This window comes from Schistocerca gregaria, chromosome 2 (genome assembly GCF_023897955.1).
Source record: "Schistocerca gregaria isolate iqSchGreg1 chromosome 2, iqSchGreg1.2, whole genome shotgun sequence".
NCBI lineage: Eukaryota > Metazoa > Arthropoda > Insecta > Orthoptera > Acrididae > Schistocerca > Schistocerca gregaria.
In genome coordinates this window covers 777,093,341-777,107,428 of record NC_064921.1, presented here as the reverse complement: position 1 = coordinate 777,107,428, position 14,088 = coordinate 777,093,341, and the positions used below count along the sequence as shown (strand labels likewise).

At 38.0% G+C, this 14,088-nt stretch overlaps 1 protein-coding gene across 9 annotated transcripts in view; it reads right to left on the bottom strand.

The window, feature by feature from the left end:
* Positions 1 to 14,088, bottom strand: part of LOC126335019 (ryanodine receptor) — a 691,249-nt gene that overhangs the window by 42,425 nt on the left and 634,736 nt on the right. For all 9 annotated transcript variants that reach the window (XM_049997852.1, XM_049997851.1, XM_049997850.1 and 6 more), the window contains 3 exons: positions 12,371 to 12,562; positions 7,669 to 7,821; positions 1,054 to 1,180 (listed from right to left, as the gene is read on the bottom strand). In XM_049997852.1, the coding sequence (XP_049853809.1) occupies positions 1,054 to 1,180; positions 7,669 to 7,821; positions 12,371 to 12,562 (472 nt within the window). The remainder of the gene's footprint in view (positions 1 to 1,053; positions 1,181 to 7,668; positions 7,822 to 12,370; positions 12,563 to 14,088) is intronic.

The following is a 14,088-nucleotide window of genomic DNA, read 5'->3' as shown; positions in this document are numbered from 1 at the left end:
TACAAGACTGGAATAGAAGGGAGAACCGATAGAAGTACTCAGGGTACTCTCCGCCACACACTGTCAGGTGACTTGCGGAGTATGGATGTAGATGTAGATGCGGGAGACCCGCACCGCCGTACTAGGCAAGGTCCTTCATTCATTTCATTACTGTTGCACTGTTATCACTGTGGGACCAGACTCATTAGTATTTATATTCGATGCACTGATATGCTCCACATTCAAGTGACATGTTCCCACATATGGATCCACAGAATGCGCATACTGTTAATATGTAAATAAATAAAACAACGCATGCCACAATTTGTCAGTAGTAAGAAAGAAGCTCCCATTTTGCCATTTGTTGTTACACATATGGTACTCAAGTTGGTTGCAAAGAACTTCAAATTTTTCTGTTTCAGCTAATGGTGGATTTGTCATTTTATGTTCTTCAGCTTCTGAGGAATTAAATTTTGAAATCAACTACTTCCTTTAAAACAGCCACACATATCTAACTCCCGGCTTTCCTTTAAGAGGAGTGCTTGACCTAGAACACAGCTAATGGTTCTGATTTCTTGAGAGATTAAGGCAACTCAACAATTGGATTACGTGATAAATTTTTTTTCAGCCCCCTCACTCACAAATGAACATTTCTATCAAATAATTTTGTCACCACTTCAAGGGGATACAGTTTGAATATGGATTTATTCTTATTATTGGTGATAGTGGTGTGATTTTGACTGTACTGTTAACATTCACATAGTGGAACCCCTCAACATATTAATTTAATGTGGCTGGTGGCCTTATTTATCCCACAAAATAAATGAAGAGCATATTAATTTTCAAATAATACATATACCTTCAAGAAACACAAGCCAATGCTTTAAATAGTGCATATGCAGTACCAAATACTCTGCTGCTTTTCACATTGAATGGTGCTTTATTTTTCACATTATGTATTTATTCCTCAGAGCAGCAATATTGGGCAAAGGTATTACTATCTTTCTCAGCACAACTGAACTTCTCCATCTCTGACACACATTATTTATTCAGTTTTTAAGAAGAGTGACTGACCTGGGACATTGCTGATGGTTCAACCACAACCTCCTGCTTGGATTCCGCTTCAACAGCTGCCATTGCAGCCTGCTGCTGTACTGCTGCCTCAGCAGTTGCAGCTGCAGCTTTGCGTGCTGCATCACCACTGTTGAACACAAAAAGCAACACATTACCTTCCAAAAGTTTGATATAACCACCACGAGAATGAAGTAGTTGACAATGCAGAAGATAAGAAGCACAACAATATGATATAACCTCGTTTAGTATGCTGAAAAACATGTAATAAGCTGGTTTTTTTGTCAATTATTGAACATAAGACATTAAGCAGAAAACAAAGAGAAAGTGGCAGCTGGTGATTTCAATGCAGATTTTTTTTTAAAAGCTGTTCAGGTAAGAATTTGCTAGTTGCTATGATTAAATTTGATTCCTGCCATAAACTTTCCAACTGGTGCAGCTAATTGTTCACTAACAGCCATTGATATTACCTTTGTAGAAACCAATAGTCTGTGGCCTCTCTGGCCATGACACGCATTTCCTTTTGTTAAATGCTAATACTGAACAGGAAATAAAAGCTACAAAATCTGAATTCAAGGGGGTAGGCAGTAAGCCAAAAACTGATTATTTTAGGACACTCCTCAAAGACATGAACTTGATCGATGTATACAGTGCTCATAGCATGAATAAAAAATGCAACACTTAGCAAAATATTAATGACAGTGATATGGACATACAAGCAAAGGCACTGCAAGAAAAGATAATCACATCCGACAGCAAAATAAAGACAATATAGGATACAGTTAGGGAGGAGACCGGTAGAAGCAAAAATGAAGAGGAGCAGATAGAATTAAGAGAAAATGATACATTGGTAACCGATGTGCAGTGTTGCAAAACTTTTTAACAGGCATTTCATAACTGTTACTGATAAAAGATGATAAGTTGTCAGGTTCAGTAGATACTGTCATAGAATGTGTCAGACCAGTCAATACAAACAACTCAGTAATATGAATATGGCCCTCACTACACCAGTAGAAGTAATGTCCACCACAAAACCTTTAAAAAAAATTCTAGTGGTTCTGACACAATATCAACAAAGTTAATTAAAGAGTGTGCTTCTGCATTTAGTAACATACTAACAAACCCTGCAATGTTTCGCAATTGCTAAATATTTATGAAAATTAGATATATATCATAAACTCCTTCTGTTTCCTGCTGCCTCCCCATTTCCTCCCCTCCTCTCTTTGTCCATCTCCTCTCCCTCCTTCACTGTTCATCTCCTCCTCCCTCTCTCTGTGTCTGTTTCCTCCCCCTCATCCCTCTGTCCCCTTCTTCCATCTTTCTGAGCTTGAGCCTTATTGTTATTGCAAATGAAACCTTGATTGGGGGTTCAAGTAGCTTAGAATGAATGAGTTAATTGGTTTGCTTCACTGGTGTATGGGTTATAGGGAAAGCCTCTGCAGCTGCTGGATATCTGAGGATATCAGCTTAAGTAGCAGTGTTTCACACAGTTTTAACTTGAAAATGAGTAGGATTACAAAGTTCCACATGATTCAGAATCTGTAATAGTATTCTAATCATAAGCTGATAAACCATAAATATAACTTTCCTGTTTTCTATAAAATTTACAGTGGGAAAGAAAACAAAATAGCATATCATCACATATACAATTTTTGTTTGAAATTATATATAACGACAAAGAATGTATATGGGAGAAACAGTTTGCCTAATGGCATACATGCCTTCATATTGTAGCTGAAACTGACTGTGAGAAACAAATTGAAACCTTACATTGTCACAGCACAGCACAGCACTTTCTTCCTCACAGTCAGTTTTAATGGCAAAGCAGAACATCATTATTTAAAAGAAATATATAGCCTTTGTTAGGCTGAATGTTTATCACTGCATCACATAAAAATTTGAAGTAAGGTTTCTGGCAACAATATTTTCCCTTCACATATTACATATATATTAATATATTATATAATTAAAAAATACAGTCTTTGTCCATATAAATTGGTATTAGAGTATCATGTAAAAATCTGAAGTAAACAGATTAAGTACTTTTTGAGATTTTTGTTACAATCATAAGTGATGACATTCCTTTATATTGTAGTGCAGATTAATTCATTTGGAGAACACACATAAAAAAGTTATTATGTATGCAAGATTTCGGAGCCAGTAGCTCCTTCTTCTGGCAGAAGGGTTGATGGGGGAGGAAGAGGGGTGAAGGGATAGGGCTGGTGAGGTTTAGGAAAAGGGTAGAGTTCAGAAAACTCACCCAGAACACTGGTCAGGGGAGACTTACCATATGGGATGAGAAATAAAGACTTGAGACTCATCCCATCAGCTAAGTCTCCCCTGACCTGGGGTTCTGTGTGACTTTTCTCAATTCTACCCATTTTCCTAAACCTCGCCATTCCTTTTCCTTCCCCTTCAACCCTTCTGCCAGAAGAAGGAGCCACTGGCTCTGTAAGCTTGTATGGATAATAACTTTTTTATGTCTGTTCTCCTGCTGCTGCTTGCCGAGTAGATTTTTTTATCCATCCAGTTACATTACATTTTCAAAAATTTATTATTTTTTTTGGATAAATTAAGTTACCAGTGTAACCAGTCATTTACTGGTGAGACATTTCCTGAATGTTTGAAATATGCTGAAATTAAGCCTTTATTTAAGAAAGAAGATAAAGAAATACCATCAACTTTCCATCCAATTTCACTTTTGCGAGCAATCTCGAAAATTCTAGAAAAGGTAATATATGATCAACCTCTTAACCACCTGACAACAAATAATATATTGTCAAAGTCACAGTTCAGATTTCTAAAAGCTTCTGATATTGAGAAGACTATCTTGACATAAAATGAGAATGTGTTTAATTCAGTAGACAGTAAATTACATGCTACTGGCATATTTTGTGATTGTCAAAGGTATCTGATTGTGTAAATCATAATATCATTTTTAGTAAATTAGAATATTGTCATACAACAGGAAATGCTGCCCATATATCTATGATAGAAAGAGAGGGTGTCATTAGCTAAGAGACACGTATGAAGTTATAAGGCATCATTCAACTGAAAAATAACTACATATGGCATTCACAAGGTTCCATCTTAGGGTCTTTACTTTTATCTATAACATTAAAAGATACCAAGTTTGTTTTGCTTGCAGATGATTCAGACATTAAAATAAACAGCAAATCAAGTATAATCAAATGATGGAAAATCCAAGATGAAGGAATAACAACAATATTATGAAAAGGATAGATCGCTACTCACTATACTGAAGAGACACTGAATCATAGAGACAGACTCATTGAAAAGACTGCTATATATTTTAGGAGACTGGCCACAGAGACCAGAGACAATGGTCATGGGCATGCAAGTTGTGCTTGTATGATTTGTGTGTGTTTTCTACTTTAGAAGAAGGTCTCTTGGCTGAAAGATAAAACGTATAGCAGTCTTGAAAGTATGTCTGCCCAAGTCTCAACATTTACACTATATGCTGAGTAGCAATCTATCCTTTCCATAATATTGTTGTTAAATCAAGTACAATCTTAAAAAGATTGGTTAGTGAAATTTGCAAGGCCATTAATACATGATTTCTAGCCAATTCTTTGACATCAAATAAAAAAAAAAACATAGTACATATAGTTTAGGACTTATAAGAGGTTTCCTACCAGTATATGCCTAAAATATGATGAAAAACAAGTAGAGGAAGTTTATAGTGTTAAGATCTTGGGATTTCAGTTTAATAATAAATTCATCTGGGAGGAGCATACCCCCAAACTGCTGAAACATCAAAACAACATCTAATCTCTATTTCCAATGCAAATGTTGTCAGACATAGGTGACATAAAAATAAAAAAGCTAGCATACTATGCTTATTCTCATTCCATAATATCATATGAGACTATTTCTGGGGCAATTCATCACACCAAGCTAAAGTTTTCTGGGTCCAAAACAAGTAATAAAACTTATTTGTGATGTGAACCAGGTACAACAGAGGCTAGGAGGGGCCTAGTTGCTGGGAATGGTTCCATATCCTGGGCCCCATCTACATCTGCATCTACAATATACTCCATAATCCACCATGTGATGCTTGGTGGAAAGTACATTGTATCACTAATCATTGTTACCTTCTGTGTTTCAGTTGTAAAGGGAGCAAGGAAAAAAGGACTATCTATATCCCTCTGTACTAGCCCTAATTTCTCGTTCTTGTCTTTGTGGTCTCAAAGCATGCATACATTGGTGGCTGTAGAATCATGCTACAGTCGCTTGCAAATGCCAGTTAACTAAATTTTCTCAATATTGTTCCATGAATGCTCCATTTTCCTAGAATTCTCCCAATAAACTGAAATCGATCATTAGCCTCCCTTACTGTTGTTCCATTTCATATCACTTTGCAACAATATACTTACATATTTAAACAATGTGTCTGTGTCAAACAGAACAGAAATACTGAATTGCAACATTACAGGATTGTTTTGCCAACTCATCTGGATTAACTCTCATTTTTCTACATTTAGAAGAAGTTGCTATTCACCACTCTAAAAAGAAATTCTGCCTAAGTCTGTGTTTACTTCTTAAGTAACAGAACCTAGGGATTGTTCAACAGAGACAGGGTATCCTCTCCTCAGGAGTGCCCCAGAAATGTGTGATAGGACTGCTATAACTGACCTGGCAGACAGTATGTGCTGCAATCTGCAGTTGTTTGCTCATGATGCTATGATGTATGGGAAGGTGTCAAAGTTGAGTGACTGTAGGAGGATGCAAGAAGACTTAGACAGAATTTCTACTTGGTGTGATGAATGGCAGCTAGCTCTAAATGTAGAAAAATGTGAGTTCACTCAGATGAGTGGGAAAAACAAACCCCTAATATTGAGGCACAGCATTAGTAGTATCCTGCTTGACACAGTCATGTTATTTAAATATCTCAGAACAGCATTGTAAAATGATATGAAATGGAATGAACATGTGAGGATTGCGGTATGGAAGGAGAATGGCTGACGTTGGCTTCCTGGGGGAATTTTGGGAAGTGTGGTTCATCTGCAAAGGAGACCACACATAGGATGCTAGTGTGACCTATTCTTGAGTACTTTTAGAGTGTCTGGATTAAAGGAAGACAGCAAAGCAACTCAGATGTAGGCTGCTAGATCTGTTACTGATGGAACAAACAACACGCAAATGTTACAGAGATGCTTCAGGAAATCAAACGAGAATCCCTGGAGGGAAGGCGATGTTCTTTTCGAGGATCACTATTGAGAAAACATAGAGAAACAGCGTTTCAAGCTGACTGCAGAACAATTGTACTGCCACCAACATAATTTCGCATAAGGACCACAAAGATGAGATACAAAAAATTAGGGCTCATCTGGACAATCATTTTTCGCTTGCTCTATTTGCAAGTGGAATGGGAAAGGAAAAGAGTAGAAGTTGGTATAGGTGACCCTCCACAATGCAACATATGGTGGCTTGTACAGTATGTATGTTCATGTAGATTACTTACCTACAACATTTTTGAGCCACTTTGAGGGAACCTAGTCCATATTCCTGGACCTTTGTTAAAAGCCTGGACATGAGGAAAAAAATTTGAGTTTAACGTCCGAAGATTCTGCAGTGGGGCACTGTGTCAAATGCTTTCCAGAAATCTAGAAATTTGGATCCTGCCTGTTGCCTTTCAGCCGTGGTTTGCAGGACATCATGAGAGAAAAGGTCAAGGTGAGTTTGACACAAGTGATGCTGTCTAAATCCTTGCTGGTCTGTGGACAGAACCTTTTCTGTCTCCAGAAACTTTATTATATTTGAGCTTAGAATATGCTCAAGAATTTTGTAGCAAACTGATGTTAAGCATATTGGTCTGTCATTTTGCACGAACATCCTTTTACCCTTATATATAGGCCCTCAGCTGTCTGCATACGGATCAAGTATTTGGGTGGAGAAGGAAATGTGGGTAGCTGTACCTCATTTGGTGCCAAGATTTGACAAGTTCTGTAACAAGAAATAAGTTCAAGTGTCTCACTGGCGTGAGTAGCATTTTATTCATAACTTTTTAAATTAATTATTTCACTTTTTACAAAGTATCCCACAGGGGAGCCATGGGAACAAGATTGTTGGTCAGAGGAGCCATGAACTCAAAATGATTGAAAACTATAGGCCTAGGTTTTTGAGAACTATCACTGCAGTATGCAGTCTTCCTCATGGATATGCAGTTAGTAACATGGATTTATTTAAAAGGAACTGCAGCATAAACTCAGTGAACACTGGACGAAGAATGATTTGCACTTGGATGTTTGCTATTTTGGAGGTCCTATTTTCCATTTGATTCATATGGAAATGGATAATATGATTCATATGGAAATGGATAATGCAAGCAGTAAACCGTATACATTCAAGTTGGGAGGCTTCCTTGCAGCAAAATCCTCGAATTCTGCACAAATTTTCTCATAGTAGTTCAAGCCTTTCACATTATTTGTAATAATTGTGTGTAAGGGACACTATAATATTTGCTTTTAATTGGTATTTTGTGAATGACATGTGCACTGAATCATTCTATGGACAAGTAGCTTAGATTAAAATGGTCCTGCACAACCTGAGAAATTTATATTTAAAAAATAACAATTATTACAGAAGAGCACTTACCCAAGTAAGTCCACAAGGCTCATAGGTGATTCCCCTTCAGCAGCTTCTTGCTTGGCATGTTCTTCTGCCCCCTCCTCAGGAGTTGTGTCTCCGCCTTCTTCAACGCTTGACTGTGGAGATGGTGGAGCACTTTCATGTGGAACCATGTGATACCTAACAGAGACGTGGCTTTCACTAATGCAGTAACATTTTCATTATGGTTAAGAAACTGATACTCTTAGTTACAGCAAAAACACAATGCACATACAAACATAATGATAAAAGAGGAACATAATATTTGTCACCAGAAAAATAACTGACTTACAAATACTTAATTTTGTCCCACAGTTGTTGAATAATGAAATCCCACATAATTACCTCTGATTTACTTATGATTTGAAGTACAAGATTAAAAGAGAAATAATTTTCTCGTGCTCTTGCTTCTACAGACATCTACAGATTTTGTGTTACAAAATGATAGGCTTTTATTTTATTCCCATAAATGGATATTTTTTTCTGATGAATTTTTAGCCTCTTTTGCATGTTTCATTTTTTCAATACAATTATGTACTGAAATGCTGTTTAGTTGGAGAGGGGGGGAGGAGGTAAAGTGGGGTAAGTCCTGAAAGGTAAATTCCTGCGGAGAATGACCCCACAGTAATGTGACCCACAACAAAAAGGTACTCCAAAATCTCCAAAACATGTACCAATGAAACAATTCAATAATACACAAAATCTGAGCTACACACAAAAGTTCTGTTAAATTTTTAAGGCCAATGTAAATGTCAGTTATTCTGAGACAATTTGGAGTCCTGATGTGCACTCATATTGACACCTGAACAGTTTTGAATTTCCTAAGTGAAGCAAAAATTGAACCTTCCACTGTGTTATTAATATCACAATTTGTTCACAGGTTTAACAGCAGAAGAAAGAAAAAAAGAGGAGGTTCTCAAGTACCGTAACAAGTAAAACGATCAGTGAAATAAGGTTTTGCCTACATGTAGCTTTCTCTGGCAAGAAATTTTTTGTAGCATAAACTGAAACTTCCTCCCTGACAAATGCAGAAACAGTATCTGGTCAGTTACAGGGGGTATCACAGTGATGCCCTGCTGTATTGTTTCTTCCTGTGGGTATACCCCAGGGTGAGTTCATTCATTTAACAGTAAACGGCAAAGAATAGTGCCCAGTTATGAAGACCATTATGCCACTGCCAGTGAACTGGTTGATAAAAACCCACTTCATTTTCAAGCAGAATAATGTGCTTTGACACAAATCATTTTTAATCAGTGTTTATTTTTTCAGTCTTATCAATAAAGCAATGGAACTGTTTGCTAGAGTAGCGTTTACTGTTCTATGAATGAACTTACTATGTGTATACCCATAGAAAGTAACAATATTGCATGGCATCGCTATCACATCTCCGTGACACTAACCAGATACTGTTTCTGTATTGGTCAAGGATATAGACATTATGACCTTTCGCAATGAATACACTCCAACAAGATGTCAGACTTGCCTTAGAAAGTATCAAAATGGAAGCTTACAAACAACTATAAACTAGTGTACTGTACTCTGCATTTCTGCCAGCATTTCTGACGAGAGCACACAAAATATCAGACCAAATGTGTGGTTGGACTGAAGATTTTCTAGCAATTACAACACAGCATGTCATTCTCAATGGAGAGACATCTTCAGACATAACAGTAACTTTGGGTGTACTCCAAGGGACTGTTATAGGTACATTACTTTTCACAACATTTATTAACGAATAAGGGACCAATTGGAGGTTCCATGAGGATTTTTGTGGATGCTGCTGTTACATACAGAGAAGTCACAATGCTAGAAAATTGTAACGAAATGCAGAAAGACCTGCAGAGCACCAACACTTTGTGCAGGCATACTAACTGACACTCACCAAACAGAAATGTCATATTTTATATACATAGACAGAAAGACCCATTATTGTATGATAACATGACTGCAGAACAATCACTGGAAGTAGTTACCTCCACAGAATATCTAACAGTATGCATATGAAGCAATGTAAAGTGGAACGACCACATAAAACTAACTGCAGGAAAGGCAGATGCCAGGCTGAGACTCATTGCAAGAATTCTCATGCAAAGTAACCCATCAACAAATGAGGTAGCTTACAAAACCCTCAATTGACCACTACTTGAATATTGCTCATTAGTATGAGATCTGTACCAGAGAGGATTAATAGAAAAAATAGAGAAAATCCAGAAAAGGGCAGCACATTTTGTTAGGGTCATGTCATAACCATGAAAGCATAATGGAGATGATCAACCAACTCCAGTGGCAACCTCTGCAAGAGAGGCATCCTGCATCATGGTGTGGTTTACTTTTAAAGTTATGAGAGCTTACATTCCTAGAAGAGTCAATAAATAAATTGCATTTCCCTGTGAATATATTGTGAAAAGATCACAAAGATAAAATTAGAGAGATTCATGACCACACAGAGGTTTACTGGCAATTGTTCTTCCTACAAGCCATCTGGAGCTTGAACAAGAAAGTGGGGAAGTAACATTGGTACAAAATAACCTCTGTCACACACAGTAAGTTGGCTTGTGGGGTACCGATGAAGATGTAAAGATAAGTTTGTGAAAGAACATCACTATATCAAAAATAGCAGTTAACTTTTAAAAAGATATGCATGATGAAACAAATACTGAATAAAGAGACTGCAAAATACCACAACAGAGGATGAAGCTGCAAAAATTGAAGGTATTTAGGGGTTACATGAAGAGATGATGCAGGTCATGGAAGACACTGCACGACAGCTCAAGGGGCACATTAATGAGTAAATTCCTGGTTTCCCTCTCGCTTGATCAAACTCTGGCATTTTGTTATAAGTGCTTCAGCGGTTAACCACTAGGATTTTAATACTCTCACCTGTGGGAGTAATTTCTTTTGATATTACACTGATACTTGTAGGTTTCCTGCAGCTATCATTATCTAGACTGGACAGAGAGCTGCCTAACCTAAAAAATCCCTGTGTAACCCTCTTATAGCCTTTCACAGAACCTGCAGAGTCTCTGGTACAAGCCTTTCACTCAACTCAGCAACAGAGGACCATGCTCTGTTCTGGGGATAATGTTGCAGACTGCGAGCTCTGTTGAAACTCTGTGAGCAAGACTGGTATCCTCAACCTCCTCTGCTAGTCATTGGAATGATCCAAGTATGATCTCAGAACCCAAACAACAGTGTTTGTTATAATGTGCACCACACTGCACACTGCACACTGCACATGAAGTGTGTCAGGGAGAGCAGAAAATAAACCAGCTGTTGTCATAATGCAGAAACGGAACAATTTATTTGATGTCCAAAAGAGCATGACCATTGGCTTTTCGGTCAGTAGTATAAACATTTCCAAAATGGCTAAGTTTGTAAACTGCTTGCATGCTGCTGTGGATAAAGTATTGTGTATGGTAAAATGGTGCTATCCAAAACCAACAATGAGACATCTGTGGTGTACCACGGGCCACAAGTGACAGGGGTGAACAGCGGCTGTGAAGATGTGTATGGGCAACTAGACGTGCAATTGTTGAGCAGCTGACCCAACAGCTGAACCAAGGGGCTACCTACTGAATCTCCTCAACGACCGTACAGCAGTCATTGCTGTGTATGGGCCTCCATAGCAGGCACCTGGTTCATACATTGAGCTGACGGCTGTTCATTGGCAATGAAGGCTGAAATTTTCATGTCAATATTGCAACTCGATGCCCACTAAATGGTGACATGTGGCCTCTTCAGATGCACCACATTTTATGCTCCATTGTACAGATGGCTTTTAGCGTGTACTTCCCTGCAACAGCCATCAGAAAGGTCCATTCCGGAGGAGGCAACGTTATGTTCTGGGGAATGTTTCCATGGCATTCTGGTGGATGATCTCATCGTTCTGAAAGGCACAATGGTTCAAGACAAGTAAGCATCTATCCTTGGGGACCATGTTCACCCCTACATCCAGTTTGTTTTTCCTCAGTATGATAGCATCTATCAGTAGCACAAAGTAACAGGTCACACAGTCGCAATGTATGTCCGTGGTTCAAAGAGCACCAGGATGAGTATACTGTGCTCCCCTGGCCATCAGACGCTCAAGACTTAAGCCTATTGGAGAATATATGGGACCACCTGAATTGGGTTGTATGTGCCGCACATCCTAAACCAAGAAACCTAGCACAACTGGCAACAGCAATGGAGTCAGCATGGCTCTGCATCCCTGTCAGTAACTTCCAGAACATCATTCACTCTCTTTCTCTATGCCTTAGAGCAGTCTGCACTGTAAAGGGTAGTTATTCAGGTTTTTGACAGGTGGTACCATTAATAGGACTGGACAGTATAACACTACACAATACATCATGTTTCTGAAAAGCTTAGATTATGTTTACAATTGACAGTTTGATATTACACAATATATCATGGCACGTCCACAAGTTTTGACAAAACCAACACAAAAATCAACTTTAAATTTTACGTCAGGTTTAAACCTAAGTTTTTGAAAAGAAATTATGTGATGCACATGATTTTGTCTGAAGGCAAAGGAAATGCTGAGAGTCAGTTTATATACTTAGTTATAAATAAATGTGTGAATTGCACAGATTTTGCAACTTAAATGATTTTGTGTCCCCTTTAACACTAGTGTGCCAAAGGTGGACACTCCAGCTTCAGTATGTCTCACAAAAATGAAAATTTTGATACTCACTGCCCATTATCCTCTTTTGTAATATCCAAACCAAATGCCTGCATCTGCTGTGGGGCATTTGCTTCATCTGGTGTCGCAGGTAATGCTGGTAACACACGTAAAGGACCCATCCGTTCTTCTTCTTTCACCTCGACAACAGGCTCTTCTATTTGCGGTCCTCTCATGAGTGACATTAAGATTCCAACAACATACCTATTACCAAAACATATAAAAAAGTATATTTGCAGATTTCCTTGTGTGAAACAGAACAGTATGAGAGGCATATATAAATAATTTCTGAATGCATATCTGTCATGAAAGTTACTTTGTGTGTTGTTGTTATTGTGGACTTCAGTCCAACGACCAGTTTGATGCAATTCTCCATGCTACTCTACCCTGTGCAAGCTTCTTCATCTCTGAATCTGCTTACTGCATTCATCTCTTGGTCTCTCTCTATGATTTTTATCCTCCACACTTACCTCCAGTACTAAATTGAAATCCCTTGATGTACCAGAATGTGTCCTATCAACTGATCCCTTCTTCTAGCCAGGGTGTGTTACAAATTTCTTTTCTCTCCAATTCTATTCAGTACCTCCTCATTATCTGCATGATCTACCCATCAAATCTTCAGCATTTTTCTGTAGCACCACATTTCACAAAGCTTGTACTCTATTCTCGTCTAAACTGTTTATTGCCCATGTTTCACTTCCATTCGTGGCTACATTTCATTCAAATTCTTACAGAAAGGTCTTCATGACAGTTAAATCTATATTCAGTGTTAACAAATTTCTCTTCTTCAGAAATGCTTTTTTTCCATTGCCAGTCTACATTTTATAACCTCCCTACTTCAACCATCATCAGTTATTTTGCTTCCCAAATAGCAAAACCAGTTTACTGCTTTAAGTGCCTCATTTCCTAATCTAATTCCCTCAACATCACCTGATTTAATTTGTCTACATTACACTATCCTTGTTTTGCTTTTGTTGATATATCTTCCTATCAAGATACTGTCCATTCCATTCAGCTACTCTTCCAGGTCCTTTGCTGTCTCTGACAGAATCACAATATCATCGGCGAACCTCAAAGTTTTAATTTCATCTCCATGGATTTTAATTCCTACTCCGAATTTTTATTTTGTCTCCTTTACTGCTTGCTCAATACATAGATTGAATAATGGCAGAGAGAGGCTACACCCCATCTCAATCCCATCTCAACTACTGCTTCCCATTTGTACCCTTGACTCTTACAACTGATACCTCGTTTCTGTGCAAATTGTAAATAGCCTTTCACTCCCTGTATTTTATCCCTGCTACTGCTTCCCTTTTGTACCCTTGACTCTTATAACTGACATCTCGTTTCTGTGCAAATTGTAAATAGCCTTTCACTCCCTGTATTTTATCCCTGCCATCTTTAGTATTTGAAAGAGAGTATTTCAGTCAACACTATCAAAAGCTTTCTCTATATCAACAAATGCTATAAAAGTAGGTTTGCCTTTCCTTAACTTATTTCTGTGAGAAGTCATAGGATCAGTACTGCCTTGCATGTTGCTACATTTCTCTGGAATCCAAACTGGTCTTCCCCCTGGTCAGCTTGTACCGGTTCTTCCATTCTTCTGTGTGTTAAGTTGCTCTAATCTGTAGGTTCTGCCTCATAATCTCTCCACACAAAAATTCGTAATGATCAAAGTATTCCTAGATAAAACCGAAGCTCCTTCCACTAATGTCTCATTTGTCTATTTA